The following is a 15,112-nucleotide window of genomic DNA, read 5'->3' as shown; positions in this document are numbered from 1 at the left end:
AGGCAGGCAGGAAAGAATGGCAGGTGTATTTATAACGAATGAAAAGCTGCTGCAAGGAGCTCAGTGTTCATTCCTGCAGAGGTTATTGACTCAGATGCTGAGCCTGGGCTGAAGAATTTTGTAACTAAGAGAGTCAGAACTTTGGGCACTAAATTTCTGGTTCAAAGATTTCATCTCCACCCTCCTTCCAACTCCGTTCCAAAGGTAGTGACATCACTTGCTGGAATTGGCTTTTTCCCCTCCCACCCTTCACTAGAGCTGGAATTTGACCTTGAGAATAAGATGTTCTGCTTGTAAATTATTAGTTCATTTTCAAAATATACCCCACAACCTTATGGAGGAATTCAAAAGCCAAAAACCCCGAGCAACAGATTTTAAAATCGGCCAAATAACTTCAAATTAGAGGCATCTCCCAGAAGGATCCTATTTCCTCACATGCATCCACACACCTTCCCTGTGTCCTCTGTGCCTCCTACTTTACACACCCTTCTAAAATTAGCAGTGGTTAATATTTTAACACCCCAGAAACAGTCTGCTCTGAGGAAGGAACCCTTAATTTTGATAGTCCATGGACTGGACCAAAGGGGAGATGTGAACAGTTCTGAAAGCTCTGAATCAGTTAGTGATTGGCCCCAGAGGATTTAGGATTTAGGCAGCTGGTTGACAGGTTTCTTGGGGTTAAAAGAGATGCTTTTTGTGTATGGTTTGGGAATTTATGGGAGAAAATAACCCTGTTCAGCATGAAAGCACCTGGCAGTGTTTTCTACACAAGTTCATTTCTACTTAAATGTTGGAAGTAAATCCTGTATACTTGTATTTAACGGGATGTTTGAGGCAAGGAACCACCTTCAAAGCAAAATGTGTAGCCCAAGGGAAGGTGTTTTGCTGTCTGTGGCTGCTGTGCCACTAGAGAGCAGCAGGTCTTGCTGCTCCAGGCTCTCCCTGCAGAGATCTGTGGGAATTGGAGCTTGGGAATGTAGGAATGGGAACCTGGACCAAGTGTAAAAAAGGCAGGAATGGGAACCTGAGCCAGGGGTAAAACCATTCCCAGGGATCCTCCACTTAAATCACAGCTCAGATGGTGAAACGGGCTCATAATATGATTTTAAGATGCCATATTTTTAAAAAAAGAGGTGCCAAATGAAAGCCCTATTCAGCTGGATGAAGGAGAAAGCACATCAACCTCTGCACCAGGTAACCTCTACCTTTTGGTGCTGCTACACCTGGCTCATTTTGATTATTTTTAGGATGAACTGTTCTTTTCACCCAGGCAGCACTGCAGGCAGCAGTGTCACATTGCACTCACCCTGGCCCTTGGTTTACAGAAGGACTCTGAGCATAAATTCCTGTCCTTGATTTTGGAGCTCCCCCTTGGCTGGAGATGGCAACAGGAATGCAGCAGAGCCCTTGAAATTTGGCAGGAGCTGTAAACAAAGTAGAGACACAGCAGAGGTGAGTTGTTGGAAAAGTCAGTTTTATGCTTAACTTGAAAATGTTTCCCTGTAGTTCACAACTTGGGTCACAGTTCAGATGTGGCAGGAGAGCAGTTGGCATCACTCCAGTGATAGAGAACTGGAGATGTTGACTGAGAATTAAAGCTCAGCAAACAGTGCTGGCAGCCCCTGTCCAAATTTAATAAAGAAAAAGAAGGACCTTAAGGTTGTCATCCTTAGGGATTGTTTGTTTTTAACAAAACTGATGTTCTGGTTCACAGGCAGCTGGATTCCAATGCCTCCTTGAGCTGTGATGAGGAAGCAGAAGTAACAACTAATTGCTGATTTTCTGTTTTCCACCTTGAAGTGGGTGCTTGTTTTGTGCTGCAGTTGCTCTTGGGGGGGGACAAGACACAGAGTTTTCAGCTCTCAGGGCTCAGCTGAACTCCTGAAGTCTCCTGACAGTCTTTTGGGATGACCATGTGACTTATGCACTTTCTTAAATTAAACTTGCCCACTTCTAATCCATCAGGCAGCTCTCTTAATCTCGGTGCTATCTGGAAGAAAACTGAGACAAAATGTGAGCTGGCTTTGTGTGAAGGACGAATGAGCTCGATGGCAGTGCAGGAGCCCTGATATCCACCCTCAGCAGCAGTGGGAGCAGCTCAGGGCTCCCCCCTGGAGGAAAAATAAGGCTCTTTTTGGTAGTTCTGCTTCCACTGGTTGCAAACCTGCGTGAACTGCTGAGAGATTGTTTAAGGCAGAAGAGGTGATGTGTGTGCAAACCTCCCCCTGTGTGATGACAGGTAAAACCTCTGAGCTCTGCTCCAATCTAACATGATTGCTGGGTGCAAATCTGGGTGTATAAAAACAGGAATTATGGTTGTTCAACACTGCTTAAAAACCCAAACAGCTGAAGAAGTGTCACCTGTTGCTACTTATAAAAGGGAAGAAAAGGAGGGGGAAAAGGTCTTTTATTTGATGGTCATTAGTGGTGTTTGTAGCTCTGGGGACACATGAAGTGGAGCCCTGCTGGGCACTGTCAGTGTAAGGTCTCCCCAGAGCACTGGGCTCTGACCTTTTCCTCACTGGAACAGCATAATGATAATTTGGAGGGAAAATATGAGAAGATTTCTGGTGACTGTGACATACCCTGACATTTCTAAGGTATTTCATTAAATGATGGCCATTAGTCTGATGTCCTCAGCAACTGTCTGGATCTGGGGCAGTGGAAATTGTGTGTATATTTAGCTTTTTTACACCCTGCATTAGCAGTGTTACCCTTCCTGTTGCAGCAGAGGCATCAGCAGCCTCAGCAAACAAAAATGAAGCAATGTGAATAAATGAAGAAGCCAACTGCTGCTGGGGAGGTGTAACCAGGAGGGTGGAGTTTGTGCTGTTTGGGCACCAGCTGTGACTGTTTTTAAGATGTACAGGACCTGCTGCATTCCTGGGTGCTTTGCAGAGGAGTTTCTCTCGTTTCACACCTGCAGGTGCACACTCAGGTACAAAGTGCTGCCTGAGGGGCACGTTCAGTGCATTCTGATTTTCCATGCTGAATGTGGTGTTCCTGGGACAGTGCTTGGTGTTCTCAGTGCATAGAGCCCTTCCAAACTCATTTGCTGTCACCTCTAACTGGCTAGAGATTATTAATTTATCTCCAGAGAGATGCTGCAGGTGTTGTACATGCACTGCCTTACACATGCTCTGTGCTGCAAAGCAGAACCACGAGGCTGAGTTTATAGTCTGTGCATATTTTATGCCTCAAACAAACACATTTATGGCACGTCATAAACACTGATGGGGAGAGATTTGTCTGCATGTGCATGCAGGCTGTGTGCTGGGGGTGGAGAGCTGCACTTGGCTCCATTTCCATCCCAGCAAGGGCAGGATTACAAGTGGGAATGAATGGCAAAGGCAGCTGGAGGAGACGTTTCTCAGTTGGCCACAGAGTATTTCTCAAAAGGCTCTTTGAGAGATCATGAGGAAAACTGACAGTTGTCTTCAGGCATTTGCCTAAATTGGAGGAACAGGCTCCAGCACTTTTGCTGGATAGCTGAGGTGATGGACAGGAGTGGTATTTATAGAGCAATTTTTGTATGCTTATTGTAAAATGACTTTACCAATCATAGGAAAGAACCTTTTCTGTCTCTCTTTGTTTTCAGTGGCTCTTGGGAGATAGTTTTGGTGATTTCCATTTGGATTTTTTGCAGAATAAGGTTTGAGAGTCTTTTTTTGGCAAGCATTTATTCCCTCAGTACTTTTGTAGGGCAAAGAAATGTTCTTTCTCTTGTTGTTCCATGAAGAAAAAAGGAAGATGACAACAATTCCAGGACTGTTTTTAGTTGTCTTAAATATAAGACAGAAAGAAGAAGCACTTAAAAACATTCCACTTCCACCTATGCTGGGGGTGGAAAATCATGATCTACAGGTAAAATTATAATTTATAGGGATAGAGTCCCGTGTTTTCTATATCCAATATTGCCTGAAATAGGAATATTCACAGTTGGCAATCACTGTTCTTACCAGACAGCAATGTTAGTTGGAGCCAGACCATCCTAAAAGGACAACACAGCACTTGCTGAAGCAGCTGGTGTTTCCTCTCTGAGCTGAAACAAAGGCCCAGGTGGGAGCAGATCCACACAATCCTGATTTACAGGGTAATCCTGATTTACAGGATGTAGGTGCTGCAGGAACTGAAATTTTGCTGAGGTCAAGCCATCCCTCCTCGAGCTGAGAGCTTTTTGGCTGCATCTTCCTTGAGTGAGCAATGACCTGTGAGAGCCTCAGTCCCTGGGCTGCACAGGGTGTTCTCCAACAAACCTCTTTTTTTTTTTTTTAACTTTAAAGGCTTTTTGGTTTGAATGGAAGCAAACAGCACAACCTGGCTGCTCTTGGGTTCCACACAGCACACCTGGCTGGGCTGAGCCAGTGAAGGAGGTGTTGTGGCTGGAGAGAGAAGAATGTATTGTTCAGAGACCTTTTGTGCTCAGAGGTTTGTTCTGTGGTTAATGGTGTGCTGTGAGCCCTGACCCACGGGGGAGGTGCTGTATTCCAGGGAATTCCTTCATATCCAGTGTATGTACTGCAAACCAAACCCCAGGCTCCTATGGAAACTGAGTCTAATGGATCCCTCTGTGTTTTGGGAGGGAATTTAATTGATCCTATTTCCCCTCCACTAGTTTTAGGGGAAGAAATGAGCTGCTCCTCCTGATGCTCAGGGAGAGGTCTTGCCCAGTGTGAACAGGCAGTGCCAAATAATTCACTTCAGATCTCCATTTTAAAGAGAACTCCAGCTGAGAGGCAGGTCCTGGAACCTTTGCCCTGTTGCTGTCTTCTGATGGATCAGCATTGCCAAGCCCTGACATTGATTTAATTTGTATTGTTTGCTGTCTCTGGCTCTGCTGTCCCCTGGAATTTGGAGACAGAACAGTGCCTGGACAAATTAACTGTGAAAGCACTGACCTAATGCTGGAAAGATACACCATGTGCTGTGCTGTTGGAATCATATTTGACAATTTCTGGGATTCTGGATGGTATCTGAAGCATCTGGGGACTGCTGCTGTGTATGAGGCCAGGATTGAGATGCCTCCTAATAATTCATGGGTTCAAGTCTTGAGTGGTTATTGCTGACATGAGAGTTATTTCTTTTGAAAGGGAAGGCACAAAATAGGCATTAATCTATAGCTGGTATCTTATAAAATATCTACATAAATATATCTATCTATATATTCTATGTATAAATATAAATAGAATATCTATACAGATTAACCTCTAAGCAGAAAGCCCTGTTGGAATCAGCCTCTTTTCCACCTCTCAAAATATCGTTAAAATGGGGAACAACTCGTGGTAAAATATATACAGATATATAAATATTGGATATGTGGTAAAACATATAAATATGTAAATACTGGACATGTGACAAAACATATCTTCCACAAGTTTTGTGGGATAATATCCCATAGCAGAGCTTGGGGACATGTCCCACATTGCTGTCCACGAGGCTGGTGATGGCAATGCTGAGATCCCAGGAGGAATTGAGAATCACTGCTCCTAGTTTTTGGGATGGGTGACCTGGAATTCACTTCTCAGGTGTCTGGGCTGTGCTTTGCCCTGTGAGTACAGGTATGCACACACCTTATTTTAATTCAATATTGGCCAAATAACAGACATATTCAATTCCTGTGCCAGAGAGCACTTGATGCAATTTATCCAAACACTGATTTCCCACTGAGTGGAGTTTTAATTGAAATATTGCACCGAGCAGGGAAGAACTGGGGGGAGCATGAGCTTCCATCTTGCTTTATAACACAGTGTCACTGGTATTTCTTGCCCTGCAGGCTGTGAAATTTGTCATCTGCCTTGTAACACAGTCCTTGGGTTCCATAAAACAACACAGGCAGGTGTCTGGTGTCACACAGCCAAAATAAAACGGGCTGGACTGTTCAGCTGCTGGCTGGGAGGGCAGGATTTAAAGGGACAGAGCTGCAGGGCCCCCAAACAGGAATTGTTTGTCAATACTTGGATGTATCCACAAGTTAAATTGTAATAGAACTCATCTCACTGAACATGCAAAGACCAAAAGGTGGCTGAAGACCTCATGCAAGTTCCAGTTCCAGAGATAACATGACTGGTCTTGCAGGAGGCTGTTAGAATGTGAAAGTAAATGTTGATAAATATATATATTTTTTTTTTAAATTTATTTAAAAATCATAAAGTTACTCCAGAATTTTCACCAAAAAAAGAAAAAGAAAGAGGAAAAAGGTGTGGTTTGGAATTTGAAAATCAAGGTTCTGGCCTGTGTTGTGGCCATGGCAGGGCTCTCATGCAGAAACTGCCACTTTCAGCTGTGTGCACAGGAAGGAAAATGAGGTGGAATTGTAGGAAAAGGGGAATTCTGCTTGAATTCTCCCAAGTCTGTAAGTGCAGTGATCTCCCTGCCTGACCTGGCAGAGCTGCTGTAGCCTGATGTGCATGTGAGTGACTTGGTTTGCCTTCTGCATAAGCTGGATGTGATTCCTGTGTTTAAAAAGAATAGCTTTTAACTGATCAAACTGCTTTCTTAATCTCAGTGCCTGCTACTCCTCTGTGTCCATCCAGCAGGGATGGCCTTTTGCTATCCCTTAAAAATGTGGGAAAAGCTCTTCTGGAAAGGACTGCCAGAGAATCTGGGCTGGCATTAGCTCATGTGCTTCATTCAGGGAAGGGATTTTTATTTTTTTTTAATAGGGTTTTTCTTTCTTCGTGGTTTAATTTGTGAACCCTCTTCAGAGAACACTGGAAACCCCAGAATATTTGATGAGGAGAAAGGCAGAGAGGTTGTTGATCAGCATAAAGCATTGACAACCATTTGTTGCTGGAATAAATCCATCATTAGATGGATCATTAAACCACAGGAGCAGTCATTAAAAAAGGCTCTGGCAACACACAGTTCTCATGGAAGCAGTGATTTGTACAGAAATAGTGCTTGAGAGAATTATTTCAGTTGTATATATGAAAGGGGTGGGAAAGGATCCCTGTCTTAAGTGAATTCAATTAGTGTTCAGTGAGGACGAGGGTGAGGAATTCGTGCTGGCAACCAAAAGCAGATTTGTGACACAGATTTGTGGTTTCATGCAACCTTTTCCTTGCATAAAAAAGCGATTTCCAAATGCTACTCCGACCCAGAGCAACATAGGATGAGTCTCTTGTTGATTAATAAAATAATATCCAGGGGGATTGAGGGTTTGCAGCGTCCTGTGCAATTCATCACCAAGGGAACCATGCCAAAGTTTGCAAACTTTGACCCTTATTTATACTTATTTCTGTGATTAAGAATCTTGTGTAGCTGATAAAAGATTCCACAGGAGATCAAACTCATTAATTCACAGAGAAAAACTTTGATGGTCTCCAAAGGGCTCTCCAAGTCTGGAGAGTTGCTCAAGCTCTTAACTTCCAGAATGAGGAGAGCAAAAAGGACAGCACAGAAATTAAATACAGCAATTGAGGATTTAACACCCACCCTGTCATTTCAGTGAAATATTTCCTTCCCCCTTCCTCCTGCTGTTATCAATCTTCCCTTTCTGACACGTTTCACGGCAGTTTCTGATGTTCAGAGCTCTTGTGAAGTTTATTTTCAAACAAAACTGAGGCAGCCCGTGCAAGAATAACTATTTTCATTGGGGCTGACAAATATTTTCTAACCTGAAGCTAATATTTTTAAAAGGTTCAGGCTGTTGAACAATGAAAACTAAAGCTGTCTCAGGTTGATTTAGAGATTTTTTTTTTTTTTTCCCTGACAGCACACAGCTGAATTCCAGTCACTGCCTTGGAGTTTTAAATTCTATGTCCCTTTTCTCAGCTGAAAACACAGCTTTGTGCAGGAGCATTCAGTGAAATTCAGAGGATCCCGATGGAGAATCTGTCACACTGTTTTTCCTGATGTGGTTTCATCATCACCAGGATTTTGCCTTGTCCTGTGGCTGCTGTTCCAAGTGCTGGACCCTTGGCAGAGCTTCCTTAGTGTATTAATGCCTGAGAAATGTGCTCTGTGTCTTCCTCCCGCTGTGACATCTGTTCTGCATGTGTAATTGTCTTCGTGTGGTGTCTTTGTTGGTTCCTGGACCTGAGAACACCCATCACCCACTGTCATTTTGGAAGCAGCATCACTGCCCTCCAGAGAACTCTTTTTTTTTTTTATCAGCTTTCACTGGTGTGAAACGGAGCTAAAAACCCAACCAGCTGCCCAGCGCTGGTGCTTTTTTAGCTGCTCCCCAACCCTTCTCCTCCTTCGCCTTCTCTGTGAGCAATGAGGACAAAAAAACCACCCCAGCCAGTTGTGAAAGGAGGCAGAAATTCCGAGTTCGCTCCCTCCCTCCCTCCCTCCCTCCCTGCACAGGGTGGGATTTCTGAGCAGGAAGGTGGGACAAGGAGAGCGATCCCTGTCCAATTGGCTTCTCCAGGAAGGCTGTGAGCCCTCCTTACCCCGTGATTTGTAGCAGCAGCATATTTGGCAATAAAAACCCCGTCTCTCTGGGGATTAAGAGCGCGGTTCCACTCGCGACAGCTGCCTGCGTGTGCCCGACCCGCTGCAGGAAGGGAACGGGCTGCCCCCGCTGCTCCTTCTCCCCATTTTATCGAGTGTTGTTCCCTCCCCTTCCCTCTGTTTCTCTCTGACCTCCTCACAGCTCCGGCCGCTCCGTCTCTTGAGAAGACTCAGCTGACTTTCCTAGAGCAGCCCCAGGAGATTTTTTCCTTTCCCGAGCCAACATTAGGCAGAGGACAGAAGAGGGGGGAAGCTGAACCCGAGCCAAGCCCTTTGCTGGCAAACCCTCGTCTCGGTGCTAAACCTGCTCTGAGAGCCAGACCAAGGCAGGGGAGGGACTTTGTTTTGTAGAGACAGAGGAGGAGGAAAAAGAAACTTGAGCCTGGCTTCCCCCTGTGGCATGTCCGTGCCCCGAACATCCCCTCCCCACCCCGCCGGCTGTTAAATGAGAGCACGTGAAGAACATGAGGTTTCCTGCTTGAGCAGGGCGGGCAGTGCTGGACCGGGCGAGGGAGGAGGAGGAGGAGGAGGAGGAGGAAGGCGAGTTGTGGCTTTGTGGTGTGGTTTACACCGAGATCAGAGCGAGAGCGCCCGGGGGTGGGAGCAGAAGGAGAGCAAGGGCGTCTGATGCCAGCTGCCAACATGACAGAAACCCTGCAGCTCCCAGCCCTGCGAGTGCCCGAGCAGCAGGGGCTGGAGGGCTGTGCCTGGTCCAGCTCGTCCACCCCGACCCTGCGCAGGAAGCGCTTCAAGATGAGGCGGATGAAGAACGTGCAGGAGCAGAGCCTGGAGGCCGGCAGGTTCCAGGAGTCTCCTTCCTCCAGCAAGGAATACCTGCAGCTCCCATCCATTGAGATCACCCCCTCCAGTGACGAGGACACCCCCTGGTCCAACTGCTCCACACCCAGTGCTTCCCCGCGGCGCAAGCGCTTCCTCCTTCGGAAGTGGCTGCGCGTCAGAGAGAAGAAGGAGTGCAGTGAGAGCAGGTATGTTCTTTGGCCACTTCCCCTTCCCTGCTCCCAACGTGACCCTGTCCATGCAGGCAGGCAGGGGCTGTGTCCCCCTGGATGCATTGGTGTGCTTTTCCCTGGCTGGAAAGTCGTGGTGTTGGTTGGACTTGCTGGTGCCAGACCAAGCGGCCTGATCCTTGTGTGAGGACAGGAGGTGTGTTGGAAACAGCAGTGCTGGGGTCTGTCCTTGCTCATGGTCCTACAGATAACACAGAGCCACTGAAAACAACTCCCTGCTGAGAGAGGGAGACTGTCCCGAAGGAGTGGGTGGTGATAAGACTTAACTTCATTAAGGTGACCCGAAGAGACCCTTGAGAGCGAGAGGGGAGGTGACCTCCCTGCTGGCATTGCCTGCACAGGAGTGATGATGCCAGACCTTTGTTAATGTTGGTGGTGCTCATTCCTCCCGCTGAGACCTTCCCTGTCATCCTTTGTAGCTGCTGTTGGGAGGAAGCGAGGACGAGACAGAGAAACCAAGTAGGTGGGTCTGCACATCAAGGTGTCTGGGTTCCCTTCTTGGCAGCTTTGCAGACCCAAAAGTCACTTGGTCTTTTGGCTCAAAAGGGGACAGATCATTCACAAAGGCTTCCAAGACCTTGTCCACACAGGGAAATTAATGCCCAGGGAGTTATTGTGTGGCCACACAAAGATAAAGCTGTACCTGGTGTAACCCCTGCAGGTGCAGTCAGGCCATACAACATGCAGTGGAATCAACCCTACCTTTAACAGGAGGGTGGAACAATCTACCTTTCCTGAAGGCCCCAAATACACAAGAAACTTTAAAGGTTTCTCCAAGAAATTAGTGCTGCATAAATCTTCACACTGGCTTGGTGTGGGCCAAGTTTTCTTTTGTTGTTTGCAACTCCCATGCAGCTGATCTGTGGGTTTGTCCCTGAAAGGAAGTGCTGCACTTCCATGAGAAGAGAAACTCAACTCTTCCCATTCCTACACCCAACATGCTGGGTTGACTCACTGCTGTGTTGCTTCAGTGTTTACAGGACAGAGCTTTTAATATCCACTCTGATTTTGTGATAAGTCTTCTCTCACGAGGTCCCTTCAGCAAGGTCAGTCTGTCATTGTATTAATTTTTAAAGAAGTTTCCTCAATAAATGCATGCCACTGAGGATTTGATAACCCATCTCAGTAACTCAACATTGAAAAACATCTCCTAGTTGGGAACTGTTACTGATTTTCACATAGCTGTGGTGATTTAAGTAGTGATTCAGTGGCACCACACAAAATGGGAAAGATAACACATAAGACAAGTGTCAGAATCTCCAACTTTAAGGTCTGAAGTTCAACAGAGGATGGCTCTTCAGCTGAAGGATTTATTTTGTATTTATTGCTGGTGGATGTGTTTGAGACAGAGGCCAAGACACGTTTCTTTTGGTGTGAATGCCTAAGAAAACTTAGTTTGTTCCCGTGCCCGTATTTCCCGGCCCTGCTGACAGCTTTCTGCTCGTCCATCTCCCAGACATTTCTGCCTGGCTATGCTTTTGAAGCAGTGATTGGAAAAGAGGTGAAGTGTTTGATGGATTAGGTGGCATTAGCATTCCAAAGCCAGCGTGGCACCTCTTTTCTTCATGTGCAACAGGCTCCAAATCGATCCCTTTTGCAATGGGAAACACAGTGTTTTCACATGGAATTTTTCCCTTTCTAGTCCAGATGGAAAAACCCCATTTGGGGGGTTTTTGGTCACTGTGCTGATCCTCTGGGCTTGGAGGGTGCAGAGATCATCACTGGGCTTTCACAACTCAGCAGGTGCTGAAAGGGCACAGAGGAAGCAGAATCTGTGGGTAACTGGCCACAGAAAGTGTGATGAACCCGAAAGGATTTTGTGGCATTAATTTGAGAGACTTAACAGCTCAAACTGTGGGGTAAACCTGAGTTTTGCCTGTGAAACCCTGCTCTAAAATAGCAGGGCAGGAAGCTGGTTTCCTATAAATCAAACAAGTACTGCTTGTTTGCCTTCCCTGCTTTAGACTTTGTCATCAGCCTCTCGAGGCCATTCATGTTTGTAACAGATGCTCTGTAACATAATTAAGTATATTACATAATATATTATATGCAATAATACTAATATATAAAATAGATATTAATATATAGAATATTATAACTAATATATAGAATATATATCAATATATAGAATATATATAGAATAATATTAATATATAGGATATATATTAATACATAGAATACCAATATATAAAATACATATTTATATTTTATATAATATCTAAAATATATTAATATATAGAATATATACTAATATAAAAATACATAGAATGTATAGAATATACATTAATAAATATATATTAATCTATAGAATATATATCAATAAATATTATATTGATTTATAGAATATATATTAATATATTAATTTATAATATATATAATATATAGAATATATATTAATTATAGAATATATATTAATTTATGAAATATATATTGATGTATAGAATATATATTAATATAATTTATTGTGCTGTTTGTTTGTTGAAGGGCAACAACCTTCAGTGTTTTGTCCAGGGATTTATTCACCAAGCCCTGTTTTGGAGTTGAGCTGTTGGTGGTGCTTGGCCTGTCCAGCAGTTTAGTTACACTGTGGTAACAAGGATTCCCGAGGGGGCCACTGAGCCAGGAGTGCAGGCATCCTATTAGGACGTGCAGATTCCCAAATTTAGGTATTGATCCCATTAAGCAGGATTCCCAAATTTCACCTGCTAAAGGGTTGCAGCTCCCACCACAGAAATCCAGTTTGCTGCCAGTGGCTCCCTCTCTCTGGTTAAAGTGCCACCAGGCAGCTTGAATTTCATTTTTGGCCTCTGGCAGCCCTTACCCCCGTCCTGTGGCCGGTGGTGTGGCTGTTTGTGTGGCAGGGTTTTCCCAGGAAAGCTGGGGCACCCCCTGAGTCCCTCCAGCCAGGCACTCATGTGTGCTGTACTCACATGGCCCAGAGCAAGAGCTCAGTGACCATTAGCACACAGAGAGCAGCCAAGTGAATAAACAAATGCTTTTAGGGCTCCAAGGGCTGTCTCTAATGCTCCAGCTCTGCTTTTCCCACCCGGAAACTCCAGCCCACAACACCTTCTGTATCAGCTGGTTGGTTTTTAACAGCCTGGCTGGTTCGAAGGTGTGTTTACCTGCTGTGTTGGGTGGCTGATGGAGCAGGAGGGAGACTTCCTTTCCTTCCATTCAACAGCAGAGATGGCATCTGAGAGCCTCTCTTGCCTCTGACTCAGTTTTGTTCGAGGTGAAAGAGCAGAAAGGTGCCATTTCTCGGGGGTAGGACTCTCCCTGCAACTTGTCCTTGTACAAAAGCATGATCCAAGCTACAAAGTTGGTGTTTTGGGGGCCTACAGATGATAAATATATTGATTTTTATAAGGGGTGCAGACAGCTTCTTACCTGTACTCCTCACCCAGGTAATGAAGTTATTTACCTGCATAGAGCTCTGTAAAATATGAACCCAGGTGCACAAGTCTTTTATTAAGACATGATGATGTTTCTGTCTTCAGAGGCTGGAGATGCAATCTGTCAGCATTTTGCTGTGCATGTAATGAACATGCATTATTGATGTGGGGGTAAGGGAGTTTATCTGCTTTAATTTATTATTTACTTCTTAAAGCCACCCTTGCCTGTAATCTCTGCTGGCTCAATCCTTCCCCAGAGCTCCTTTGGCCTTGAGCTCTCCAAGATCACCTTGTTTTGTCTTCTTGTCCTGAAGATGAATTTGTCTGGTCAATCCCAGCATCCAGAATGTGAAATTTGTGGATTTTGAGGGGAATACCTGTGCAGTAGCTCTGACATTCCTAAAGATGGATGTACTCAGGTTGGTTTTTTGCTGGAAACTCTGACACTCCCCGTGGGTTCACCTGAAAGCCAAGACTTGCCTAAGTCCTAAAATGCCTCTGATGTGTTAAAAATGAAGTGTATTATTGGAAGCACATCTTGGAAGAGTGGCTGTGCTGAGGAGATGGAGGTTTTTTGAGCTGCCAGATAGACAACTGCAGAAGTTTTTCAGCTGAAATCTTTAACTTACCTGACAGTATCAAATAAATGACAGGAGACTCTCTAGACTGCTCAGCAGTTTGCTTTGTGGCTGCCACTCTTCACATGGTGTGGAAAGAGGCAAAACTTCTATTTTTTTACCTTAAAAACACTTCCACTTGTCAAGTGTCTTGGTCACCTTAGTGAGACACATGAGTGAACTGCTGGTTTGTTGGAACATGAGCTAAAAATATTAGTTACAAAGAGGGGGCTCAGATATTTTGAATCTTTAATTTAAATGAATCTTTAATTTCAACTAGTTCATAATGCTTTTGCTTTCCTTAAGAAAATTGAAACCCACAGTGTTTCTGGGAATAAATTAATGCTTCATTCACCTCTTTCTTCCTTGCACATGTAAAAAAAATATTGTGTTTTCTAGAGGAAAAAGCTCTCATGAAAGCCATTGATGTGGGGTTTTTTTCATAATTAGCAGAAGAGGCAAATGCATCTTTTTTTCCACGTCCTAGCTGGGGCTGGTTAATTGAGGTTTTTGGGAAGACAAATATCAGTTGTTGATCTCTGAGGAAAGCAGCTGATCTTCTCTGCTTTTGGTAGCTTTGGGAAGTTCACAAGCACAAACTTCCCTCTGTGTGGTATCTCTCCTAATCTGAAATGTGGGAGCTCAGTAGCAGCTCAGCCATAATGTAATCTTTTTTCTTTTCAAACCTGCCGGTTCAAATGCAACTTGTGCTTCCAGTAAAGCAGATTTTTTTTCAAACGTCTCCTCCCAGGAAAGCTGATGTGCTGTTTGCTGGGTCTGCAGATTTTTTTGCCATTTGTTTAGGATAATCTGTGCCAAGTGACTGTGAATTCCACCAGCTCTCTTTATTTGTCTTGGCTGGATCTTATTGCCCTCGTGCAGCAGTTTGTGGTTTTCTTTTAAAATATTTGCCTTCCAGTATTTGTGTGGTTTAGGATGACCAAGAGCATCAAAACTGACCGATTTACAAACAGCCTGGAACTTAAATGCTCTTGATCTTATCTAGTCAGCAAATATTTACCAATGGACCGTCACAATTCCACGTGTGGATGGTATTTAACAACTGATCATTGTGTTCATTACCATGGGATTGTTGAATAAGATGTTGATGAAAGGGCTTGTCTTGACAGCTGGGAAGGTTGGTGTTGATGTTTTCCTTTGTCACAGGAGAAAACTTGCCCGTCCTGCCCCTTGTAACCCTTTCCAGCAGGGAGATGACCACAGATTCACATTCTGACTCTCCAACTCTGCTGCAAAGGACACAATTAATGCTAATTAATACGGTCTATATGATAGATAGAACTGTCCCTTATCTTTTTTTGATCATTACTAACGGGTTTAGACTATAAATATTGCTTTACACCATAAATATTGCTTTACACCCTCCCCATCTATGAACCTGAGTTATTAGGGAGATGTGAAGGTTTGGAGCAGGAAATGCCCTTTTGGTTCTCAGGAATCTCTCTGGGCTCTTGGAGATCTTGTAGCACCTAAAGGGGGCTGACAAGAAGGTTGGACAGGGACATTTCACAAGGGCATGGAATGATGGGACAAGGGGGGAATGGCTTTAAGCTGAAGGAGGGCAGGGTTAGATGGGATATTGGGAAGGAATCTT

General features: G+C 44.5%; 1 protein-coding gene and 1 long non-coding RNA gene across 2 annotated transcripts in view; one reads left to right on the top strand and one right to left on the bottom strand.

Moving 5' to 3' along the window:
- Nucleotides 1-7,678: 7,678 nt before the first annotated feature.
- LOC108640743 lies at nt 7,679-8,798 on the bottom strand. The gene is made up of 2 exons (XR_001921443.2): nt 8,590-8,798; nt 7,679-8,037 (listed from the first exon to the last, which is right to left on the bottom strand). It is a non-coding gene; the product is annotated as an uncharacterized LOC108640743 (long non-coding RNA).
- A 271-nt stretch (nt 8,799-9,069) lies between these two features.
- The window catches only part of GRAMD1B (GRAM domain containing 1B), a 91,143-nt gene continuing 85,100 nt past the window's right edge, over nt 9,070-15,112 (top strand). The window contains exon 1 of the mRNA XM_029962058.1: nt 9,070-9,443. Coding sequence (XP_029817918.1) covers nt 9,085-9,443 — 359 coding nt within the window. The 5' untranslated portion in view covers nt 9,070-9,084. The remainder of the gene's footprint in view (nt 9,444-15,112) is intronic.

Source organism: Manacus vitellinus, unplaced genomic scaffold (assembly GCF_001715985.3).
Source record: "Manacus vitellinus isolate BGI_N305 unplaced genomic scaffold, ASM171598v3 scaffold_41_pilon, whole genome shotgun sequence".
NCBI lineage: Eukaryota > Metazoa > Chordata > Aves > Passeriformes > Pipridae > Manacus > Manacus vitellinus.
This window is presented reverse-complemented; position numbering and strand designations above follow the sequence as displayed.